At 46.3% G+C, this 21,389-nt stretch overlaps 1 protein-coding gene across 2 annotated transcripts; it reads right to left on the reverse strand.

The window, feature by feature from the left end:
• Positions 1-225: 225 nt before the first annotated feature.
• LOC139570260 (tubulin polyglutamylase ttll6-like) lies at positions 226-18,468 on the reverse strand. 2 transcript variants are annotated; one of them, XM_071391985.1, is made up of 16 exons: positions 18,365-18,468; positions 17,262-17,375; positions 13,685-13,852; positions 13,486-13,526; positions 12,597-12,715; positions 12,370-12,500; positions 6,394-6,550; positions 5,942-6,085; positions 5,553-5,638; positions 5,209-5,434; positions 4,505-4,683; positions 3,080-3,268; positions 2,770-2,920; positions 2,178-2,420; positions 1,014-1,287; positions 226-865 (listed from the first exon to the last, which is right to left on the reverse strand). In XM_071391985.1, exons 5-16 carry the CDS (start codon positions 12,615-12,617, stop codon positions 621-623), a joined length of 2,046 nt encoding a protein of 681 aa, XP_071248086.1. In that variant the 5' UTR covers positions 12,618-12,715; positions 13,486-13,526; positions 13,685-13,852; positions 17,262-17,375; positions 18,365-18,468; the 3' UTR covers positions 226-620. The 2 variants fall into 2 exon arrangements, with proteins under 2 accessions (XP_071248086.1, XP_071248085.1); XM_071391984.1 differs by lacking the exons at positions 13,685-13,852; positions 17,262-17,375; positions 18,365-18,468 and having other exon boundaries at positions 489-865; positions 13,486-13,586.
• Between the last annotated feature and the right edge of the window lie 2,921 nt (positions 18,469-21,389).

Consider the following 21,389-nt stretch of genomic DNA (forward strand, 5'->3'; position numbering starts at 1 on the left):
TGGCACACATGATTGATTATGGTTCACGTCGCAAAATTAGAATTTCCTGCTTATCTAAACAAAAATCAATATGATAACAAAGCATAGTAGCAAAGTCATCAACATCAAAGTCATACAAATTTGCTATATGACTACATGGTCACATCTTCCCTTCAGAATTCACATTACTGAGTAAAACGTCCAGATTTGCAGAATTATTTAAAAAAACGTGTTTTCACCATTGGCTCAGTGGTTATAGTGATATTTGATAAGACACAGATAGTATTCACTTGCATTCAATTCTGTAAACGCCACAGTGTTTGCGTAGACATATGAGATGACACGTCTTCCTACCAAGTACCACACAATACCTAAGTCACGATAGGCACCATTGCTTCAATATTTTCACAATAAGACCTATTCCATTTATCTACTCTCCATTTCTCTTCAATTAATTCTCAGTAGCTCAGTGCTAATGTAGAAATGAATTTCATTTTGATGATGTAAAAGTGAAGAAATGTACACAGTATAGGGAGAGGATTTCGGGGACAACTTGTGTACAGTTTTGTCAGGAAAGCTTGTTCACTCTCCCCCGCTCGTGGTTTATGGCACTATGGCTGGACTGGTAAAGTCCCTGCTCCCTAGCGCCCTTGTCCGTGCTGGGGGACTTTGCGCGAGGGTTTGCGGATGGGGTGGGGGAACTCGGGCCTCTGGATCAGTAGGGCTGGGGTGGAGATGACAAACAGGCTCTGGAGGGCCTTGGGGTCGGAGGACATGGGGGTGCAGTGGAGCCGTCCAGGTGTGAGCTGGGAGATGTTTGACACTGTGGCCCGGGCCTTGGACTCTGCATAAGACGAGCTCATACTGCCCTGACGAGCACCATTGACTGAGAGTCAAAGAGAGAGAGAAAAAGAGAGAGAGGTAGAGAAAATCAATACTATGCCATCCAATTATCCAGAAGTACAATGTCCAACTTCAGATCAGTGGCGGTACAGTAATGACACAATAAAGTGAGGTGCAGTGGGTGTGCTCACTTGTCCATGGGATACGCTGGGCACTGTTGGTCCTCCTCAGGTCCCCTGGCGCCCGGCGGACCGTCTCTAGGACTTGGTCCTCTGGGGTGTAGTATTGAAGGCAGGCAGACTCAGTGTGAGCGGGCTCCCTGTCCAGACTGGGCCAGGGCCAGCGCTGCTGCAGCAGCTGGGAATGGACGTACTGACGGCAGGGCTTGGCCCCTGGAGGCAACTGGTGTTGGATCACAGTACAGTGACGCTTCGGTCTCCAGGAGAACTCAGTCAGGGAGTCCAACTGGCAAGACATTACATAGGACAGACTTAAGCATCTCATTACTAATGGAGTAATGTTTGAGACAATGCAGTGACCATAGAGAGCAAGGGTAATGGTGTATTTTTGTAGGCACTAACTCTGCCATAACTCATTGGTTAAACAAAGCATATGGAGAAATTTATGTTTTTTTTGTAAGGTTTTTGGATAAAACGCCGAAAATAAGGTCTGTAGGAAACACAGGCTTAGGAGATCTTATATATTTTGTTCTATGAGATAATCTTCATCAGCTAACGTCACTTACATTTACATTTACATTTAAGTCATTTAGCAGACGCTCTTATCCAGAGCGACTTACAAATTGGTGCATTCACCTTATGACATCCAGTGGAACAGCCACTCATTATTATCTATGCATAAGTCACTTTAATAACTCTACCCACATGTATATATTACCTCAATTACCTCGACTAACCGGTGCCCCCGCACATTGACTCTGTACCAGTACCGCCCTGTATATAGCCTCGCTATTGTTATTTTACTGCCGCTCTGTAATTATGTTACTTATATTTCTTATTTTTTTTTGTATTTTTCTGAAAAACTGCACATGTGACAAATACAATTTTATTTGATATTATCTCACAGAACAAAATGTATAAGATCTCCTAAACCTGTGTTAATCTCTGACCTTATTTCAGCGTTTATCCCAAAACCTCATTCTTTTCCCATTAATTTCCCCCATAAGAATGCTTGAACGAACCAGAGGTAACTCATTTCTGTTTTTTAGGACTACAAGCTGGCGAGCTCCTTATCCCATATTAGGAAAAATATGGAGGACACATTTCCTTGCTAGGGAAACAATAAAAGGAACTTACTAAACTGACCAGTGAGTGACTATGGAGGTGTAGCCTTACCTTATTGGCTCGTTCATGTCTGTGTAGGGGCAGCTCATTCTGCTCACGGGGGGGTGTAATGCCATTAGGCATGGACTGGCCTCGCCCCTGTAGCAGCTTATAGATCTGGTCCACCACCCCCAGGTCCCTCAGTAGACCCTCCCGTTGGAGCAGTCCACTCACCCTCTCCACCTCCTCATCAGAGAGGTCCTGCACTGTAGGGGAACCGTTGGTAGCAGTAGGCAGGAGGGGCATGGTCAGGAGCTGGATAGCCACAATTCACACCATACAGTAAGGAATAAGTTAATCACAGTGTATAATCATTCTTCAGTATTCATTGAGATGCTTATGTAAATATGATAAATGGCCATTATATAATTTGGTAGCTGGACATATATGTAAGGTGTTCAGTGGAGAAGATATTTGGCTCCCTCTTGTGGCCACTGAAAGGGCCTGCAACTACAAGTCCACTAAGATTGCCACCCTCAATGATACGACAAGACTTTGGACTTCTCTTTATGGTTGTTGACTCCTAGATTCTGTAGGCAATAATACATTCAAAACCTGAGGTAAAATGTTACATAAAACTGATGGGCAGGGTGATGTGACTCACAGTAACCTGTTGGGAGTTGGTCTGACGAACTTGTACTCTGTGTGGTTTGGCCTTCTCTCCTGCAGACTCCCCCTGCAAGTCTCGTCTACGGCTCCCCTTCTGCTCCCTCTCCTTCTGCTCCTGCTTCAGACGCAGCTCCTGCAGCTGCTGCCTGAGCGGACAGTCACACACAAACAAGTTGTACATGAAACAATGAAAAAAGTGAATTTAAAGGTACAACAAATTTTTATTTTCTGTTGAATGTTTTCATGGTATTGTCAAGAAGCCTGTGCGTGCGTATGTGTGTGAGTGTTTGGGTGATAGTTTCTACCTGGCACACTCCTCCCTGGCCTTAGAGGCGGCAGTCTCCTGAAACAGGGAGCTGCTGTGTTTGAAGTACTTCTCGTACTTCTCTCCGCCCTCGCGGGGGTAGATCCCACGGAAGCCACCCAGGTGTTTGGCCTCATACCTCCGCATCTGCTCTACACTGGCTGCCTGGGACTGACGCAGTTCCTCACTCCTGACAACACAAAAATTACCACAACTGAATGAATGCATACACTCAATATACACTGAATGTACCAAACATTAAGAACATCTTCCTAATATTGAGTTGCAACCCCCCTTTTGCCCTCAGAACAGCCTCAATTCGTCTAAGCATGGACTCTACAAGGTGTCGAAAGCGTTCCACAGGGATGCTGGCCCATGTTGACTCCAATGCTTCCCACAGTTGTGTCAAGTTGGCTGGATGTCCTTTGGGTTTTGGACCATTCTTGATACACACGGGAAACTGTTGAGCGTGAAAAACCAGCAGCGATGCAGTTCTTGACACACTCAAACTGGTGCGCCTGGCACCTACTACCATACCCTGTTCGAAGTCACTTACATCTTTAGTCTTGCCCATGTCTCAGTTGTCTCAAGGCTTAAAAATCCTTCTTTAACCTGGCTCCTCCCCTTCATCTACACTGATTGAAGTGGATTTAACAAGTGACATCAATAAGGGATCATAGCTTTCACCTGGTCAGTCTATGTCATGGAAAGTGTTCTTTTTTTTTTTATTTTATTTTATTTTTTTAAATAAATTTTATCCCCTTTTCTCCCCAATTTTCGTGGTATCCAATCGCTAGTAATTACTATCTTGTCTCATCGCTACAACTCCCGTACGGGCTCGGGAGAGACGAAGGTCGAAAGTCATGCGTCCTCCGAAGCACAACCCAACCTAGCCGCACTGCTTCTTAACACAGCGCGCCTCCAACCCGGAAGCCAGCCGCACCAATGTGTCGGAGGAAACACCGTGCACCCGCCCCCTCGGTTAGCGCGCACTGCGCCCGGCCCGCCACAGGAGTCGCTGGAGCGCGATGAGACAAGGATATCCCTACCGGCCAAACCCTCCCTAACCCGGACGACGCTAAGCCAATTGTGCGTCGCCCCACGGACCTCCCGGTCGCGGCCGGCTGCGACAGAGCCTGGGCGCGAACCCAGACTCTGGTGGCGCAGCATAGCACTGCGATGCAGTGCTCTAGACCACTGCGCCACCCGGGAGGCATGGAAAGTGTTCTTAATGTTTTGTACACTCAGTGTATGTTGGCTTGAGTTTGGTCCAAATCACTTTGTTTGTTACATGTCTATAACGATGCTAATTTATAATAAAATGACCCATCATAGCTTATTGTTACATGGTCAAACTGATCATACAAGCGCACTGAAATCAAAGTTCCGCATTGTCTTCCTATCCATCACATGGTCCTGACTATACCTAGCCTCTCTGGAGCGGTTCTGCTGCAGCCTCTCCTTCACCCTGCGCTTCTCCTCCTCAGTGATCTTACGGCGGTCACAGGCACCCAGGTTTATAAGGACCAGTGTGTCATACAGCAGGCTATCCTTCACCTCCCGGTCCAACCGCGAATCAGTAGTGAAACTGGGGGAGTGGTTCACCTGCACAAACATTAAAGGGATACTTCAGAATTTTGGTAATGAGACACGTTATCTACCTCCTACTAACTAACTAACGCTAGCAATTGGTAACTAGCGTTAGCGCAATGAGTACGTTTATGTGTCTCTGCTAGGATGCAACACTCCCATTAATTGTACTAACGCTAGTTAGCATTGGCTCGTGAAACTACCTCAAACTTCCTTCATACTGGACACAGAGACATAAAAATTGCATCTACGAGCTCATCTGACTCTGGGAAAATAGATAAAAAGCCCCATTGTCAAAATCCCGAAGTATCCCTTTAATAAACACGCCCATATATTAATGTGAACATAATTGAACATCATGAATATTCCTTGTTTGCTATCTAGCTTTAATAATAATATTATTATAAGTTGCTAGCGAAATGCCTATTGGACACTGCATGATGAGAGTGTAGTAGATTAGAATAACACATTTCTTAGCTCAACAAACACTGAACCGGAGCCAAATCAATACATCATCCTGATTCTTTAAGAAGGCCTCACCTCCAGCAGCCAGGGCCTGAGTCGATGGTCTAGTAGCACATCAAAGCCAAGGATCTCAAAGCAGGCGCTGCCGGCCGCGTGGTTGGGGAAACAGGTGTGGTAGTTGTGTTTGAGGATGGGGTGGGCAGAGATGAGCGTCTTAATAATCACGTCCTCAATGTCCAACCACATCTTCTCTGTGTCGTAACACATGGCCTCCAGGTGCTTGTTCAAGGTGGACAGCTTCCTGGAACGACAGGGAGGAGGGAACTGAGATGCAAGCGTTGCATCGAGATGAATTATACAAACAAACAAAGCTAAAGGTCAACTCGAGAGGTATTTGAAGTAAACAAACACCTGCTTACCGTTTGCTGCCCGTGTCGTCATCACGGACAAAGTTCTCACTGTGCTTGTTGATGGCATAGTTGGTCAGATGCATGCAAACATCATCCTTGTACAAATATAAAGTTTGTGAGGGAGAGCCGGGGATGTGTAAAGGTAAAATAAGGGATCAGAAAGGACACCGTAGAAAATATACTATCATTCTGGAATAAACATATGAATACTGTAAAGATGCGAATCCCCATTTTAAATGATTATCTAGAATGCTTCAGAGCATCAACGACACAACCAACACCACAACTACCAATTAACTGTCAAAGAACAGGGCGAGATAGGACAATAAGAAGTGTGTAATGCTGCGTAACAGTTGGCATTAGAAGTGTTAACGGAGTATCTGTGTTGTCCACCTCACCACGTTGCCAATGCTGGGCTCGTTGTATTGTGTAGTGCAGAAGCGAGCCAACCCCTCGTTGTACAGGAAGATGCGGAAGGGGTCACAGGAGGTCACCAGCACATAGATACGCAGGTCAAACTTGAAGCCGTCAATAACGAATGGCTGGGGGAGAGGATGGTTGGCATTATGATATATCTAATGACATCAACATAACCCTGCTCTCTGATTAGTCCCTTCGTAATAACATTGTCATAGCCCTGCTCTCTGATTGGTCCTTTCATAATGACATTGTCATAACCCTTCTCTCTGATTGGTCCCATAAATACTGTCACATAATAAGGTATCACATTTATTGCAACTGTCATCCTGCAACCTCAGTTGAACTACGAGTTGAATTGATTGTGCAGAATATTACACAATATGTACAAAAGTCTAGAAGGATCCCTCTCTGAGAAGGTAGTGAGTCTCACCCGGGAGACGTACACCTGGCAGATCATGTGTTCCCCCGGGCGAATGTCTTTGCTGGACTTGGTGAGTAAGATGCCTCGCCCTTGGCAACCGGAGTCTGGCTTACAGATGTAAGTCTTGTGTTTCTTGGACCTGGTGTAAGCTTGGAAGTCACTATAACTGCGGAGATACAAAAAAAACACTTCCATTCTCAATTGATTACTCTCCTGATCATTTACAGTACCAGTCAAAAGTTTGGACACACCTACTCATTCCAGGGTTTGACTTTATTTTGACTATTTTCTACATTGTAGAATAATAGTGAAGATATCAAAACTATGAAATAACACACATGGAATCATGTAGTAAACAAAAAGTGTTAAAAAAAAAAAAATCTAAATATATTTTAGATTCTTCAAAGTAGCCACCCTTTGCCTTGATGACAGCTTCAAATCAAATCAAATTTTATTAGTCACATGCACCGAATACAGTGAAATGCTTACTTACGAGCCCCTAACCAACAAGAGCAGCAGTAAAATAACAATTGCGTGACTATATTTACGGGGGGGGGGGGGGTACCGGTACAGAGACAATGTGCGGGGGCACCAGTTAGTTGAGGTAATATGTACATGTAGGTAACGTTATTAAAGTGACTATGCATAGATGTTAACAACAGAGAGTAGCAGTGGTGTAATAGCAGTGGTGTAAAAGGGGGGGGGGGAGCAATGCAAATAGTCTGTGTAGACATTTGATTAGGTGTTCAGGAGTCTTATGGCTTGGGGGTAGAAGCTGCTTAAAAGCCTCTTGGACCTAGACTTGGCACTCCGGTACCGCTTGCCATGCGGTAGCAGAGAAAACAGCCTATGACTGGAGTCTTTGACAATTTTTAGGGCCTTCCTCTGACACCGCCTGGTATAGAGGTCCTGGATGGCAGGAAGCTTGGCCCCAGTGATGTACTGGGCCGTTCGCACTACCCTCTGTAGTGCCTTGCGGTCGGAGGCCGAGAAGTTGCCATACCAGGCAGTGATAAAACCAGTCAGGATGCCCTTGATGGTGCAGCTGAAGAACCTTTTGAGGATCTGAGGACCCATGCCAAATCTTTTCAGTCTCCTGAGGGGGAACAGGTTTTGTCGTGCCCTCTTTGCACACTCTTGGCATTCTCTCAATCAGCTTCATGAGGAATGCTTTTCTAACAGTCCCCACATATTTTTTTATTTTATTTAACCTTTAACTAGGCAAGACAATTAAGAACAAATTCTTATTTACAATGAAGGCCTAGGAACAGTGGGTTAACTGCCTTGTTCAGGGGCAGAATGACGGATTTTTACCTTGGCAGCTCGGGGATTCGATCTAGCAACCTTTCGGTTACTGGCACAACACTCTAACCACTAGGCTACCTGCCGCCCATCACATATGCTGAGCACTTGCTGGCTGCTTTTCCTTCACTCTGCGGTCCAACTCATCCCAAATCATCAATTGGGTTGAGGTCGGGTGATTGTGGAGGCCAGGTCATCTGATGCAGCACTCCATCACTCTCCTTCTTGGTCAAATAGCCCTTACACAGCCTGGAGGTGTGTTTTGGATCATTGTCCCGTTGAAAAATAAATTATAGTCCCACTAAGCGCAAACCAGATGGGATGGCGTATCGCTGCAGAATGCTGTGGTAACCATGCTGGTTAACTGTGCCTTGAATTCTAAATAAATCCCAGACAGTGTCACCAGCAAAGAACCCCCACACCATCATACCTCCTCCATGCTTCACAGTGGGAAACACACATGCGGAGGTCATCCGTTCACCTACTCTGCATCTCACAAAGACACGGCGGTTGGAACCAAAAATCTCAAATTTGGACTCATCAGACCAAACAACACATTTCCATCGGTCTAATGTACATTGCTCGTGTTTCTTGGTCCAAGCAAGTCTCTTATTCTTATTTGGTCCAAGCAAGTCTCTTAATCGACCACGAAGGCCTGATTCACGCAGACTCCTCTGAACAGTTGATGTTGACATGTGTCTGTGTCACGTTCCTGACCTATTTTCTGTTGTTTTGTATGTGTTAGTCGGTCAGGGCGTGAGTGTGGGTGGGCATTTCTATGTTTTGTGTTTCTATGTTTAGGTCTTGTAATCAGCCTTATATGGTTCTCAATCAGAGACAGGTGTTTGACGTTTTCCTCTGATTGAGAACCATATATAGGTTGGCTGTTCACACTGTTTGTTTGTGGGTGATTGTCTCCTGTGTCTTTCGTGTCTGTATATGTACACCACACGGGACTGTTTTGGCTGTTCGTTTCGTTTGATGTAGTCTGTTCCTGTTCGTGAGTTCTGCGTGTAGTTATGTAAGTTCCATGTTCAGGTCTGTCTACGTCGTGTTTGTTATTTTGTAAATTTCAAGTATTAGTTTTTCGTGTTCGTCTTTTCAATAAATCATTATGTCATCATACCTCGCTGCGTATTGGTCCACCGATCCTTCTCTCCTCTCCTCGTCCGAGGAAGAGGAAGACGACAGCCGTTACAGAATCACCCACCAACCTAGGACCAAGCGGCGGGGGAGAGCTCAACAGAGCAACCAGGACTACTGGACATGGGAGGACGAGCTGGATGGAAAAGGACCTTGGGCTCAACCAGGAGAATATCGCCGCCCCAAAGCTGAGCTGGAGGCAGCGAAAGCAGAGAGGCGGCGATATGAGGAGGCAGCAAGGAGACGTGGCTGGAAGCCTGAAAAGCCCGTGAGTACTACCCAAACATTTCTTGGGGGGGGGCTAAGAGGTAGTGGGCCAAGGGCAGGTAGGAGACCTGCGCCCACTTCCCAGGCTAACCGTGGAGAGCGGGAGTACGGGCGGACACCGTGTTACGCAGTAGAGCGCACGGTGTCTCCTGTACGTGTGCATAGCCCGGTGCGGGTTATTCCACCTCCCCGCACTGGTAGGGCTAGATTGGGCATTGAGCCAGGTGCCATGAAGCCGGCTCAACGCGTCTGGTTTCCAGTGCGTCTCCTCGGGCCGGTATTCATGGCACCAGCCTTACGCATGGTGTCCCCGGTTCGCCTACATAGCCCGGTGCGGGTTATTCCACCTCCCCGCACTGGTCGGGCGACGGGGAGTATTCAACCAGGTAGGGTTGGGCAGGCTCAATGCTCAAGAGAGCCGGTACGCCTGCACGGTCCGGTATTTCCGGCACCACCTCCCCGCCCCAGCCTAGTACCCACAGTGCCTACACCACGCACCAGGCTTCCAGTGCGTTTTCAGAGCCCTGTTCCTCCTCCACGCACTCTCCCTGTGGTGCGTGTCTCCAGCCCAGTGCCTCCAGTTCCGGCACCACGCACTAAGCCACCTGTGCGTCCCCTGAGTCCTGTACACACTGTTACTTCTCCCCGTACTAGTCCTGATGTGCGTGCACTCAGCCCGGTGCCACCAGTGCCGGTACCACGCACCAGGCACAGAGTACGCTTTGAGAGTCCAGTGTGCCCTGTCCCTGCTCCCCGCACTAGCATGAAGGTGCGTGTCCTTAGCCCGGTGCCTCCAGTTCCGGCACCACGCACTAGGCCTAATGTGCGTATCCAGGGTTCAGTATGCCCTGTTGCTGCTCCCCGCACTAGCCCTGAGATGCGTGTCCCCAGCCCGGTACCACCAGTTCCGGCACCACGCACCAGGCCTACAGTGCGCCTCAGCCGGCCAGAGCCATCCGTCTCCCCAGCGCCATCTGAGCCATCCGTCTCCCCAGCGCCATCTGAGCCATCCGTCTCCCCAGCGCCATCTGAGCCATCCGTCTCCCCAGCGCCATCTGAGCCATCCGTCTCCCCAGCGCCATCTGAGCCATCCGTCTGCCCAGTGCCGTCTGAGCCATCCGTCTGTCCCGAGCCATTAGAGCCGCCCGTCTGTCCCGAGCCGTCAGAGCCGATAGTCAGTCAGGAGCCGCTAGAGCCATTCGTCAGACAGGATCTGCCAGAGCCGCCAGTCAGACAGGATCTGCCAGAGCCGCCAACCAGACAGGATCTGCCAGAGCCGCCAACCAGACAGGATCTGCCAGAGCCGCCAACCAGACAGGATCTGCCAGAGCCGCCAACCAGACAGGATCTGCCAGAGCCGCCAACCAGACAGGATCTGCCAGAGCCGCCAACCAGACAGGATCTGCCAGAGCCGCCAACCAGACAGGACCTGCCAGAGCCGTCCAGCCAGGACCAGCCAGAGCCAGCCAGCCAGGAGCTGCCAGAGTCAGCCAGCCAGGAGCTGCCAGAGTCAGCCAGCCAGGAGCTGCCAGAGTCAGCCAGCCAGGACCAGCCAGAGCCGTCCAGCCAGGACCAGCCAGAGCCGTCCAGCCAGGACCAGCCAGAGCCGTCCAGCCAGGACCAGCCAGAGCCGTCCAGCCAGGACCAGCCAGAGCCGTCCAGCCAGGACCAGCCAGAGCCAGCCAGCCAGGACCAGCCAGAGTCAGCCAGCCATGACCGTCCAGAGCCGTCAGCCAGCCATGACCGTCCAGAGCCGTCAGCCAGCCATGACCGTCCAGAGCCGTCAGCGAGCCATGACCAGCCAGAGCCAGGATCCGCCAGAGCCAGCCAGCCAGGATCCGCCAGTCATTCTGGTGTTGCCCCTTAATTTAGGTGGGGTTATTTGGAGGGTGGTCATTTTGAGGAGGCTACGGAAGCTGGGATTGACTATGGTGGAGTGGGGACCTCGTCCAGAGCCTGAGCCACCACCGTGGTCAGATGCCCACCCAGACCCTCCCCTAGACTTTTGGTAGTGCGTCCGGAGTACGCACCTTGAGGGGGGGGTTATGTCACGTTCCTGACCTATTTTCTGTTGTTTTGTATGTGTTAGTCGGTCAGGGCGTGAGTGTGGGTGGGCATTTCTATGTTTTGTGTTTCTATGTTTAGGTCTTGTAATCAGCCTTATATGGTTCTCAATCAGAGACAGGTGTTTGACGTTTTCCTCTGATTGAGAACCATATATAGGTTGGCTGTTCACACTGTTTGTTTGTGGGTGATTGTCTCCTGTGTCTTTCGTGTCTGTATATGTACACCACACGGCACTGTTTTGGCTGTTCGTTTCGTTTGATGTAGTCTGTTCCTGTTCGTGAGTTCTGCGTGTAGTTATGTAAGTTCCATGTTCAGGTCTGTCTACGTCGTGTTTGTTATTTTGTAAATTTCAAGTATTAGTTTTTCGTGTTCGTCTTCGTCCTTTCAATAAATCATTATGTCATCATACCTCGCTGCGTATTGGTCCACCGATCCTTCTCTCCTCTCCTCGTCCGAGGAAGAGGAAGACGACAGCCGTTACAGTCTGTTACTTGAACTCTGTGAAGCATATATTTGGGCTGCAACCTGAGGTGCAGTTAACTAATGAACTTATCCTCTGCAGCAGAGGTAACTCTGGGTCTTCCTTTCCTGTGGTGGTCCTCATGAGAGCCAGTTTAATTATAGCGCTTGATGGTTTTTGCGACAGCACTTGAAGAAACTTTCAAAGTTCTTGAAATTTTCCAGATTGACTGACCTTCATGTCATAAAGTTATGATGGACTGCCATTTCTCTTTGCTTATTTGAGCCGTTCTTGCCATAATATTGACTTGGTCTTTTATAAAATAGGGCTATCTTCTGTATGCCATCCCTACCTTTTCACAAGACAACTGATTGGCTCAAACACATTAAGAAAGAAAGAAATTCCACAAATTAACTTTTAACAAGGCACACCTGTTAATTTAAATGCATTCCAGGTGACTACCACATGAAGCTGGTTGAGAGAATGCCAAGAGTGTGCAAAGGGTGGCTACTTTGAAGAATCTCAAATATAAAATATATTTTGATTTGTTTAACACTTGTTTGGTTACCACATAATTCCATATGTGTTATTTCATAGTTTTGATGTCTTCACCATTATTCTACAATGTAGAAAATAGTAAAAATAAAGAAAAACCCTGGAATGAGTAGGTGTGTCCAAACTTTTGACTGGTACTGTATGTGTTTTGAATAACGAGACTCTTAAGCACATTGACAATGAGAACTCACTCTGCTGGTAGGCACCATGTTCGGGGAAAGATATTGTAGTCTTTGGGGAAGAGTTTTAGCATGCGGTTCATGTTCCGGGCCAGAAGATCCTTTCTACAAATCTCACTCATCCCTGGAAAATGGTTGATCTTCTGTAAGGGTACAGCAGACACATAGCATTGAATGGGGCAGAGGAACCTTTTCAGAACTCTATGAGGAGAGAAGTGCACTTGGGAGATGTTGAGTACCTGGTAGCGCTTCATGTCCATAACTCTGTCCAGTGAGACAGAGCAGTCTGTCCAGAAGAGAGTCCAGTCCTCGCCCTCCACTGCTTCCCAAAGGCCATATCTGCGAGCAGCACGTCGCACTGACAGGGTGAGGAAGAAAGACTTCCTATTAGATGACATATATTAATCTACACTAAGTATACAAAACATTAAGGAACCCCTGCTCTTTTCATGACATAGCTTTCGACTGGATTCACCTGGTCAGTCTATGATCCCTTATTGATGTAACTTGTTAAATCCACTTCAAATCAGTGTAGATGAAGGGGAGGAAACAGGTTAAAGAAGGATTTTCAAGCCTTGAGACAACTGAGACATGGATTGTGTATGTATGCCATTCAGAGGGTGAATGGGCAAGACAAAATATTTAAGTGCCTTTGAACGGGATATGGTAGTAGGTGTCTGGTGCACCGGTTTGCGTCAAGAACTGCAACGCTGCTGGGTTTTTCACAATCAACAGTTTCCCGTGTGTATCAAGAAAGGTCCACCACCCAAAGGACATCCAGCCAACTTGACACAACTGTGGGAAGCATTGGAGTCAACATGGGCCAGCATCCCTGTGGAACACTTGACACCTTGTAGAGTCCCTACCCTGACAAATTGAGGTTGTTCTGTTGGCAAAAGGGGGTGCAACTCAATATTAAGAAGGTGTTCCTAATGTATGCAATACTCAGTGTACATCTGTGCTTCAAATGTATTTGACTAGACCAAGTAGCAAAACTGTGACTGTGAGGAAATAAATGGATGGTCTCGGATTATCCCAACATGTGGGTAACAAAGCAAGTGACATGGGTGATCTTTGAAAATATAAAATCACACCAATCCACACGTTGGTATATGCAGGATAACTCACCACTTTCATATTTGCAGTTGACGATATTGATCCACAGTCATCTGGGAGAGAAGAAACAGAGAGAGGGGGACAGACGTGCCTTGCTGCAAAGTTGTAATCATCCTTCCCCAATAACTTCTGCCTCTCCCAGCGTTCTGGGGAAGAGGAAGCATCAAAGCACTAGTACATCCATACAGTTACATATTTTAACTTTAAGTACCTCTTTTTCCTTTTCTTCTTCCTCTTGCCAGTGGATGGAGGAGTAGGGGTGCAGGCCTCGGGTTGACTATCGCTCCCCCAGCCCTCGCCCTCCTCTCCTCCCTCAGGTCCACACTTGAAGGCATCATCTTCAGAGTCTTTGTCAGGGCTCTCTGCTCGCAGGTCCATCCTGAAGAAGATACACAAAGAGGAATAAAAAAGGCTTACATAACAGTAACACTCGTTAATTAACTTGAGTTATCAAGCATCAATTAACACAAATTAAAATACATTCTGTTTTCCAACCTACATTAAGCAATTTGCATACATTTACATAATTGTGTTTTGATGTGGATACAAGTACCCCCACCCTGAAATCAACTGGATCAGAATGCAGGTTGTTATGTACACATGGAATCATGTTTCTATTTCCATTTCTCTTCTCAGGTAGGTACTCGGCCTGTCAACATTCCATCCATAGCAGAGGATCATTCAAGAGTTATTGGGCAGCGAATCAAGTTTGCAACAGAGTTCAGACGGATCACTCCGTTTGGAAAAAAACACAAGACTCCTCAGACAGTAACTTAGCCTAAATCCCCTTGAAGTGTCCTTGTGTGCCCTGACCATCACTGAGGGGTTCTCTCTCCGATCTCACGTTCCTAAGGTGAAGCCTAGGTGAGACTAGGCTAATTGCTGGTAATGATAAGGGTAAGTGCTGGACAGGGCCCAGGGGAGGGTGAGGAGGGACATCCCTGTCAGGCTGCGGGAGACCTGGGTGCTGGGCATAGGTTGCTAGTGGGAGGAGCTATAGGAGGATGGGCTAATTGTAATGGCTGGAATGGAATCGATGGAATGGTATCAAACACATGATAACATGTTTGACTCCATTCCATTGATTCCATTCCAGCCATTAAATCAGCCCATCCACCTATAGCTCCTCCCACGAGCCTCCTCTGGTGCTGGGTAACAGTATTCTGAGCCAGTGATCTGGATAATCCTGACCCTGAACTCTTGTTATTGAGCTTGGCCGAGACGGCCCAGTGACCTCTACAGGTATACTGTTACAACAGCACTCTCATAGGATCTCTCTTTAGGACCTATCCAAAAAACAACAATTGCATAAAAATAGTCTTTAAATAGGCCTAGCAGTTATGTGTTCTCAAGCATATTCCTTCTAGTATATCAGATGTAAATTCTAGTCCAAGAACGATATCGGTCTATTACTATCTAATAACTAATTTTCAATTCACTAATCTCTATCCTCAAGATGGAAAAACAAAGTAATTATTTCATGCAAAAGTTCTGAAGTCATTGTCAAAAACTTCTGAAAACAACTCAAATCAACAATTCAGTCAACGACTGACCTGACTTTGCATGTTTTTCTCTGATCAATGCTCACTGCTTTTTCCCTCATTATCACTTATTATCATATTTTATTTGTCACATGCGCCGAATACTTACAGTGAAATGCTTACTTACAAGCTCTTTCCTGACAACACAGAGGTAAAATAAGAAAATAAAAACACAAGAATGAAGCTATATACAGGGTGAACCAATACCATATCAATTTGCAGGGGTACGAGGTAGCTGAGGTAGTTATATATGTACATGTAGGCCTGGGTAAAGTGACTAGGCATCAGGATTGATAATAATAAGATTTAAAAAACTAAGTAGCAGCAGCATATACATTGCATTCGGAAAGTATTCAGACCCCTTGACCTTTTCCACATTTTGTTACGATACAGCCTTATTAAATAGTTTTCCCCCTCATCAATCTACACACAATACTCCATAATGACAAAGCAAAAACAGGTTCTTAGAAAAAATAAACCACCGAAATATCACATTTACATAAATATTCAGACCCTTTACTCAGTACTTTGTTGAAGCACCTTTGGCAGCAATTACAGCCTTGAGTATGACGCTACAAGCTTGGCACACCTGTATTTGGGGAGTTTCTCCCATTTTTCTCTGCAAATCCTCTCAAGCTCTGTCAGGTTGCATGGGGAGCATCGCTGCACAGCTATGTTCGATAGGGTTCAAGTCCGGGCTCTGGCTTGGACACTCAAGGACTTGTCTCGATGCCACTCCTGCCTTGTCTTGGCTGTGTGCTTAGGGTCGTTTTCCTGTTGTAAGGTGAACCTTTGCCCCAGTCTGAGGTCCTGAGCACCCTGGAGCAGGTTTTCATCAAGGATCTCTCCGTTCTTTGCTGTAGACATTTTTTGGTACACTTTCCCAGATCTGTGCCTCGTAACAATCCAGTCTCAGAGCTCTATGGACAAGTCTTTGGAACTCATGGCTTGGTTTTTGATCTGACATGCACTGTCAAATGTGGGACCTTATATATATATATATACAGGTGTGTGCCTTTCCAAATCATGTCCAATCAATTGAATTTACCACAGGTGGACTCCAATCTAGTTGTAGAAACATCTCAAGGATGTTCAATGGAAAAAGGATGCACCTGATCTCAATTTCGAGTCTCATAGCAAAGGGTCTGAGTAATTATGTAAATACGGTATCTGTTCGTTTAAATACATTTGCAAAAATGTCTAAAAAAACTGTTTTTGCTTTGTTATTATGGGGTAGTGTGTGTAGATTGGTGAGGGAACATTTTTATTTAATACATTTTAGAATAAGGCTGTAACGTAACAAAATGTGGGAAAAGGGAAGGGGTCTGAATCATTTACGAATGCACTGTATGATGAGAGTATGTGTACATGTGTGAAAGTGTGTGTGTGTGGCGTCAGTATGCGTGTGTTGTGTGTGTGCGTTGACTGTGTGTGTATGTAAGTGTGTGTTTGCGTTGTGTGAGTCCGTATGTAAGGGTATGTGTGTGTGTGTGTGGATAGAGTCTTGTGAGTGTGCATAGAGTCAGTGCAAAATAGAGTCAGTGCATATAGTCCGGGTAATCATTTGATTATCTATACAACAGTCTTATTGCTTGTTGATAGAAGCTGTCTCGGAGCCTGTTGGTCTAAGAAACGTTGCCCCCGTACCACTTGCCGGACGGTAGCAGAGAGACCAGTCTATGGGTTGGGTGGCTGAAGTCTTTCGCAATTTTTCGGGCCTTCCTCTAACGCTGCCTGATATCGAGGTACAGGATGGCAGGGAGCTCAGCCCCAGTGATGTACTGGGCCGTCCTCAACACCCTCTGTAGAGCTTTGGGGTCGAGGGCGGTGCAGTTGCTTTCCAAGCAGTGATGCAACCAGTCAAGATGCTCTCGATGGCGCAGCTGTAGAACCTCTTCAGGACCTGAGAGCCCATGCCAAATCGTTTCAGCCTCCTGAGGGAGAAGAGGCACTGTTGTGCCCTCTTCACGACTGTGCGGACCATGTGTGTGGATCATGTTAAGTCCTCAGTGATGTGGACACCGAGGAACAGGATCCAGTTGCAGAGGGAGGTGTTCAGTCCCAGGGTCCCGAGCTTGGTGATGAGCTTGGAGGGGACCACGGAGTTTAACACTGAGCTGTAGTCAATGAACAGCACTCTCACATACATATATATATATATGTTTTTTTTTTAAGGTACACAAACCTGTGCTGTGCATTTAAGGTGGATGGAAATGCTAGACGATGCCCTCCACCTGTCCAACTCACCCACTCTGTTTGTCGGTCGTGGCCCCTCAGTTTCAGGGGCCCAGCAAGATGTGGTCGTTCCCAACAGAAGGCAGCTCACAAAGCCACATATCCACCTCTGGTCTGGTCCTAATTCTGAACAAAAAGAGCACATTTGTACTATGAGCCCAGGGGCAGCCCTACTCAGATTGACTTACATCCTAATAGCCGGGCCAGAGGGTCAGGTGGCCAATAAGAAACTAGGGAAAAACACCTGACAGAGAGAAAACGATGAGCAGGAGATCACATTGTGGAAGTAGAGAGGGTTAATCCCTCATATTTGTTTAAGGTATTTAGACAAGTGCTTTGACACTGAGAAATTCAAATCTGTGCTGAAACCACTAGCTACAGTGCACATTAGCAAAATGAATGCTTTTCATTGACCATGGAGAAATCTGCACTACAGATAATCGTTACTGAACCGTAGTTGTTCAAAGGGATGCTCTGGTCTATTTGTTACCATAACCTGTGGATTTAAAAAATAATGTCTGCTCTATCAACAGCATGCTCAGTTGATCTTTCATAGCTATATTTGTTTTATTCTAACCAAAGATGAGTTACAACTAGCCCCCCAGCATACAGAGATTAAAGCCTAGGAGGCAATTTGATCTGTGTGGGGGTCACTTTACCTTATGTTTCCTTGTCGTCATGGTAACTAATAGGTATCAGTCATCTCCTAACTAGTACACACACACACACACACACTGACCGAGTCTCTGCTATGTTAACACTTGCTTTCTTCCTACCCCTAAATACCCTCCCTCACAAGCTGCAAATGTTATTTCACACATTACAGTTCATCCATTCCCTACTGAGTCAACAACCTTTTTAGAAAAGTAACTGAATAATTGTCATTGCAAATAGTGAGTTCAAAATATAAACCCACTGTATTAACTTGACTTCCCTGCTGCTATGCTAGTTAGCTTCTTGGCTGGATAGCGCATGGCGTTGCTATGGTAACAGAACGCTCGCAGACTGCAGGGCAAGCAGCAGCAAGTAGGTATCAACACCTGAGTCTCAAAAATGTTCTCACTCACCCGAAAATGGCAAACCATACACTGTCAAAATAAAAGAGTAAAGCTTACCTTCTACTTTTCGTTCCGCACAATATGTGTTAGTGTGGCAGGCACACGGTGTCAATATTGTTTAAAAACATTCCCGACGTCCTGTTCTTCTGCCCTGAAGTTCCTCCTACACAAACAGGCTGTAGTTTCGTCCAATCACACAGCCCATTGTTCGTTCGACAGCCAACGGGCTATCAGCAACGCCTAGTGGGGGTTTGTACCTAAAAAAAATATATTAAAAAATAAGAGTATTCTACAGATTATTGTATAGGACAATAAACAATATTTTTTTAAAGGTAATTTGAAAAATACATTTTATTGAGTAAATGTATATATTGGTTCTCTTAATTTTGATGAGAGATGAACATGTAATTAAATGAATGTTATATGTTGATGTTAAAGTAGAAATGTACCAATTTTAAGGTTGTGCCATTGGATTTGGAGTGGGGTCAAGGAAAAAATGGGGTCCCTGTTGAAGAATGTGAAATACCACTGTACTAACTGATGACCTCTGCACCAGAGAAACACATCAGCCTTTGAGGTTCTCCTTGAGTCATGGACGGATTTAACCCTGCGTTTGAGTCGTTTTAGATCGCTTGGTATTCCACATTCAAGATATGGTCAGTCATAATGAAGTCAGTGTATCGGTATTATGTACATATCCCTACAAAATGTTCACTTCATTAGGTCAAAATAGATTCAAATCAGGTGCTTCATCCTTCATCTCCTGAAGCTACAGAATGAAACGGAAAGCTGCTCCATGATCAGCCATTCAGAGAAGGGTAAAAATCTTGCCAGCTTTGACAAGGTCCTCAAGCAGCTCATCAAGACATTGTTAGTTACATCTTTGCAAAAGCCACTATATTTATCAGGGGCGCAACTTTGGTTTTAGAAGTGGGGGGGCATATAATTTTTTTATATTTTTTTATCCGGTCGGATAAACACTCCAAACAGCCTACCCGACCGTTTGGAGGCGTCGGCATTGTCCTAAAGCATACCGTTGTCTCATTTTGTATCACATTCCAATGCTAAAACTGGTGGGGACAAAAATGCAATTTCAGAATGTGGAGGGGACATGTCCCCCGTCCCCCCATCCCAGTGAAAGTTGTGCCCCTGATATTTATAACAGTAGACAAATGGTGAAAGCAGAAGCTTTTGTAGGTTAGAGCAGCCTTTTTCAAACCTCTCCTCAGAGACCCCCAGACATTTCATATATTTGAACTATTCAACATGTATTTGAACTATTCAACGAGGAATCATCAAGTTTTTGCCTGCCATATCAGTTCTGTTATACTCACAGACATTATTTTAACAGTTTTAGAAACTTCAGAGTGTTTTATATCTAATACTACCATGCATATGCATATCCTAGCTTCTGGGCCTGAGTAACAGGCAGTTTACTTTGGGCACGTTTGTCATCCAAACTTCAAAATACTGTCCCCTACCCAAGAGAGGCTAAAGGGTAGAGCTGTCGCTTTCAAGTAGCGGGACTCTAACCCAGAAGCTTATAAGAAATCCCGCTATGCCCTCAGACGAACCATCAAACAGGCAAAGCATCAATACAGGACTAAGATTAAATCATACTACACCGGCTCCGACTCGTGTTGGATGTGGCAGGGCTTGCAAACTATTACAGACTACAAAGGGAAGCACAGCCGAGAGCTGCCCAGTGACACAAGCCTACCAGACGAGCTAAATTAATTATATGCTCGCTTCGAGGCAAGCAACACTGAAGCATGCATGAGAGCATCAGCTGTTCCGGACAACTGTGTGATCACGCTCTCCGTAGCCAATGTGAGTAAGACCTTTAAACAGGTCACCATTCACAAGGCCGCATGGCCAGATGGATTACCAGGACGTGTACTCCAAGCATGCACCGACCAACTGGCAAGTGTCTTCACTGACATTTTCAACCTGTCCCTGACTGAGTCTATAATACCAAAACCAATTTCAAGCAAACCATCATAGTACCTGTTCCCAAGAACACTAAGGTAACCTGCCTAAATGATTACCAACCCGTAGCACTCACATCTGTAGCCATGAAGTGCTTTGAAAGGCTGGCCATGGCTCACATCAACACCATTATCCCAGAAACCCTAGACCCACTCCAATTTGCATACCACCCTAACAGATCCACAGATGATGCAATCTCTATTGCACTCCACACTTCCCTTTCCCACATGGACAAAAGGAACACCTATGTGAGAATGCTATTCATTGCCTACAGCTCAGCATTCAACACCATAGTGTCCTCAAAGCTCATCACTAAGCTAAGGACCCTGGGACTGAAAACCTCCCTCTGCAACTGAATCCAGGACTTCCTGACGGGCCGCCCCCAGGTGGTAAGGGTAGGTAACAACACATCTGCCACACTGATCCTGAACACGTGGGCCCATCAGGGGTGCGTGCTCAGTCCCCTCCTGTACTCCCTGTTCACCCATGACTGCATGGCCAGGCACGACTCCAACACCATCGTTAAATTTGCTGATGACACAATAGTGTCACCGACAACAATGAGACAGCCTATAGGGTGGAGGTCAGAGACTTGGCCGTGTGGTGCCAGGATAACAACCTTTCCCTCGACGTGATCAAAACAAAGGAGATGATTGTGGACTACAGCAAAAGAAGGACCGAGCACGCCCCCATTCTCACCGACGGGCTGTAGTGGAGCAGGTTGAGAGCTTCAAGTTCCCTGGTGTCCACATCACCAACAAACTATCATGGTCCAAACACACTAAGACAGTCGTGAAGAGGGCACGACAAAGCCTATTCCTCCTCAGGAGACTGAAAAGATTTGGCATGGATCCTCAGATCCTCAAAAGGTTGTACAGCTGCACCACCGAGAGAACCCGACTGGTTGCATCACTGCCTGGTATGGCAACTGCTCGGCCTCCGACCGCAAGGCACTACAGTACATCACTGGGGCCAAGCTTCCTGCCATCTAGGACCTCTATACCAGGCGGTGTCAGAGGAAGGCCCTAACAATTGTCAAAGACTCCAGCCACCCTGGTCAAAGACTGTTCTCTCTGCTACCGCACAACAAGCG

Source organism: Salvelinus alpinus, chromosome 3, assembly GCF_045679555.1.
Source record: "Salvelinus alpinus chromosome 3, SLU_Salpinus.1, whole genome shotgun sequence".
Classification (NCBI taxonomy): Eukaryota; Metazoa; Chordata; class Actinopteri; order Salmoniformes; family Salmonidae; genus Salvelinus; species Salvelinus alpinus.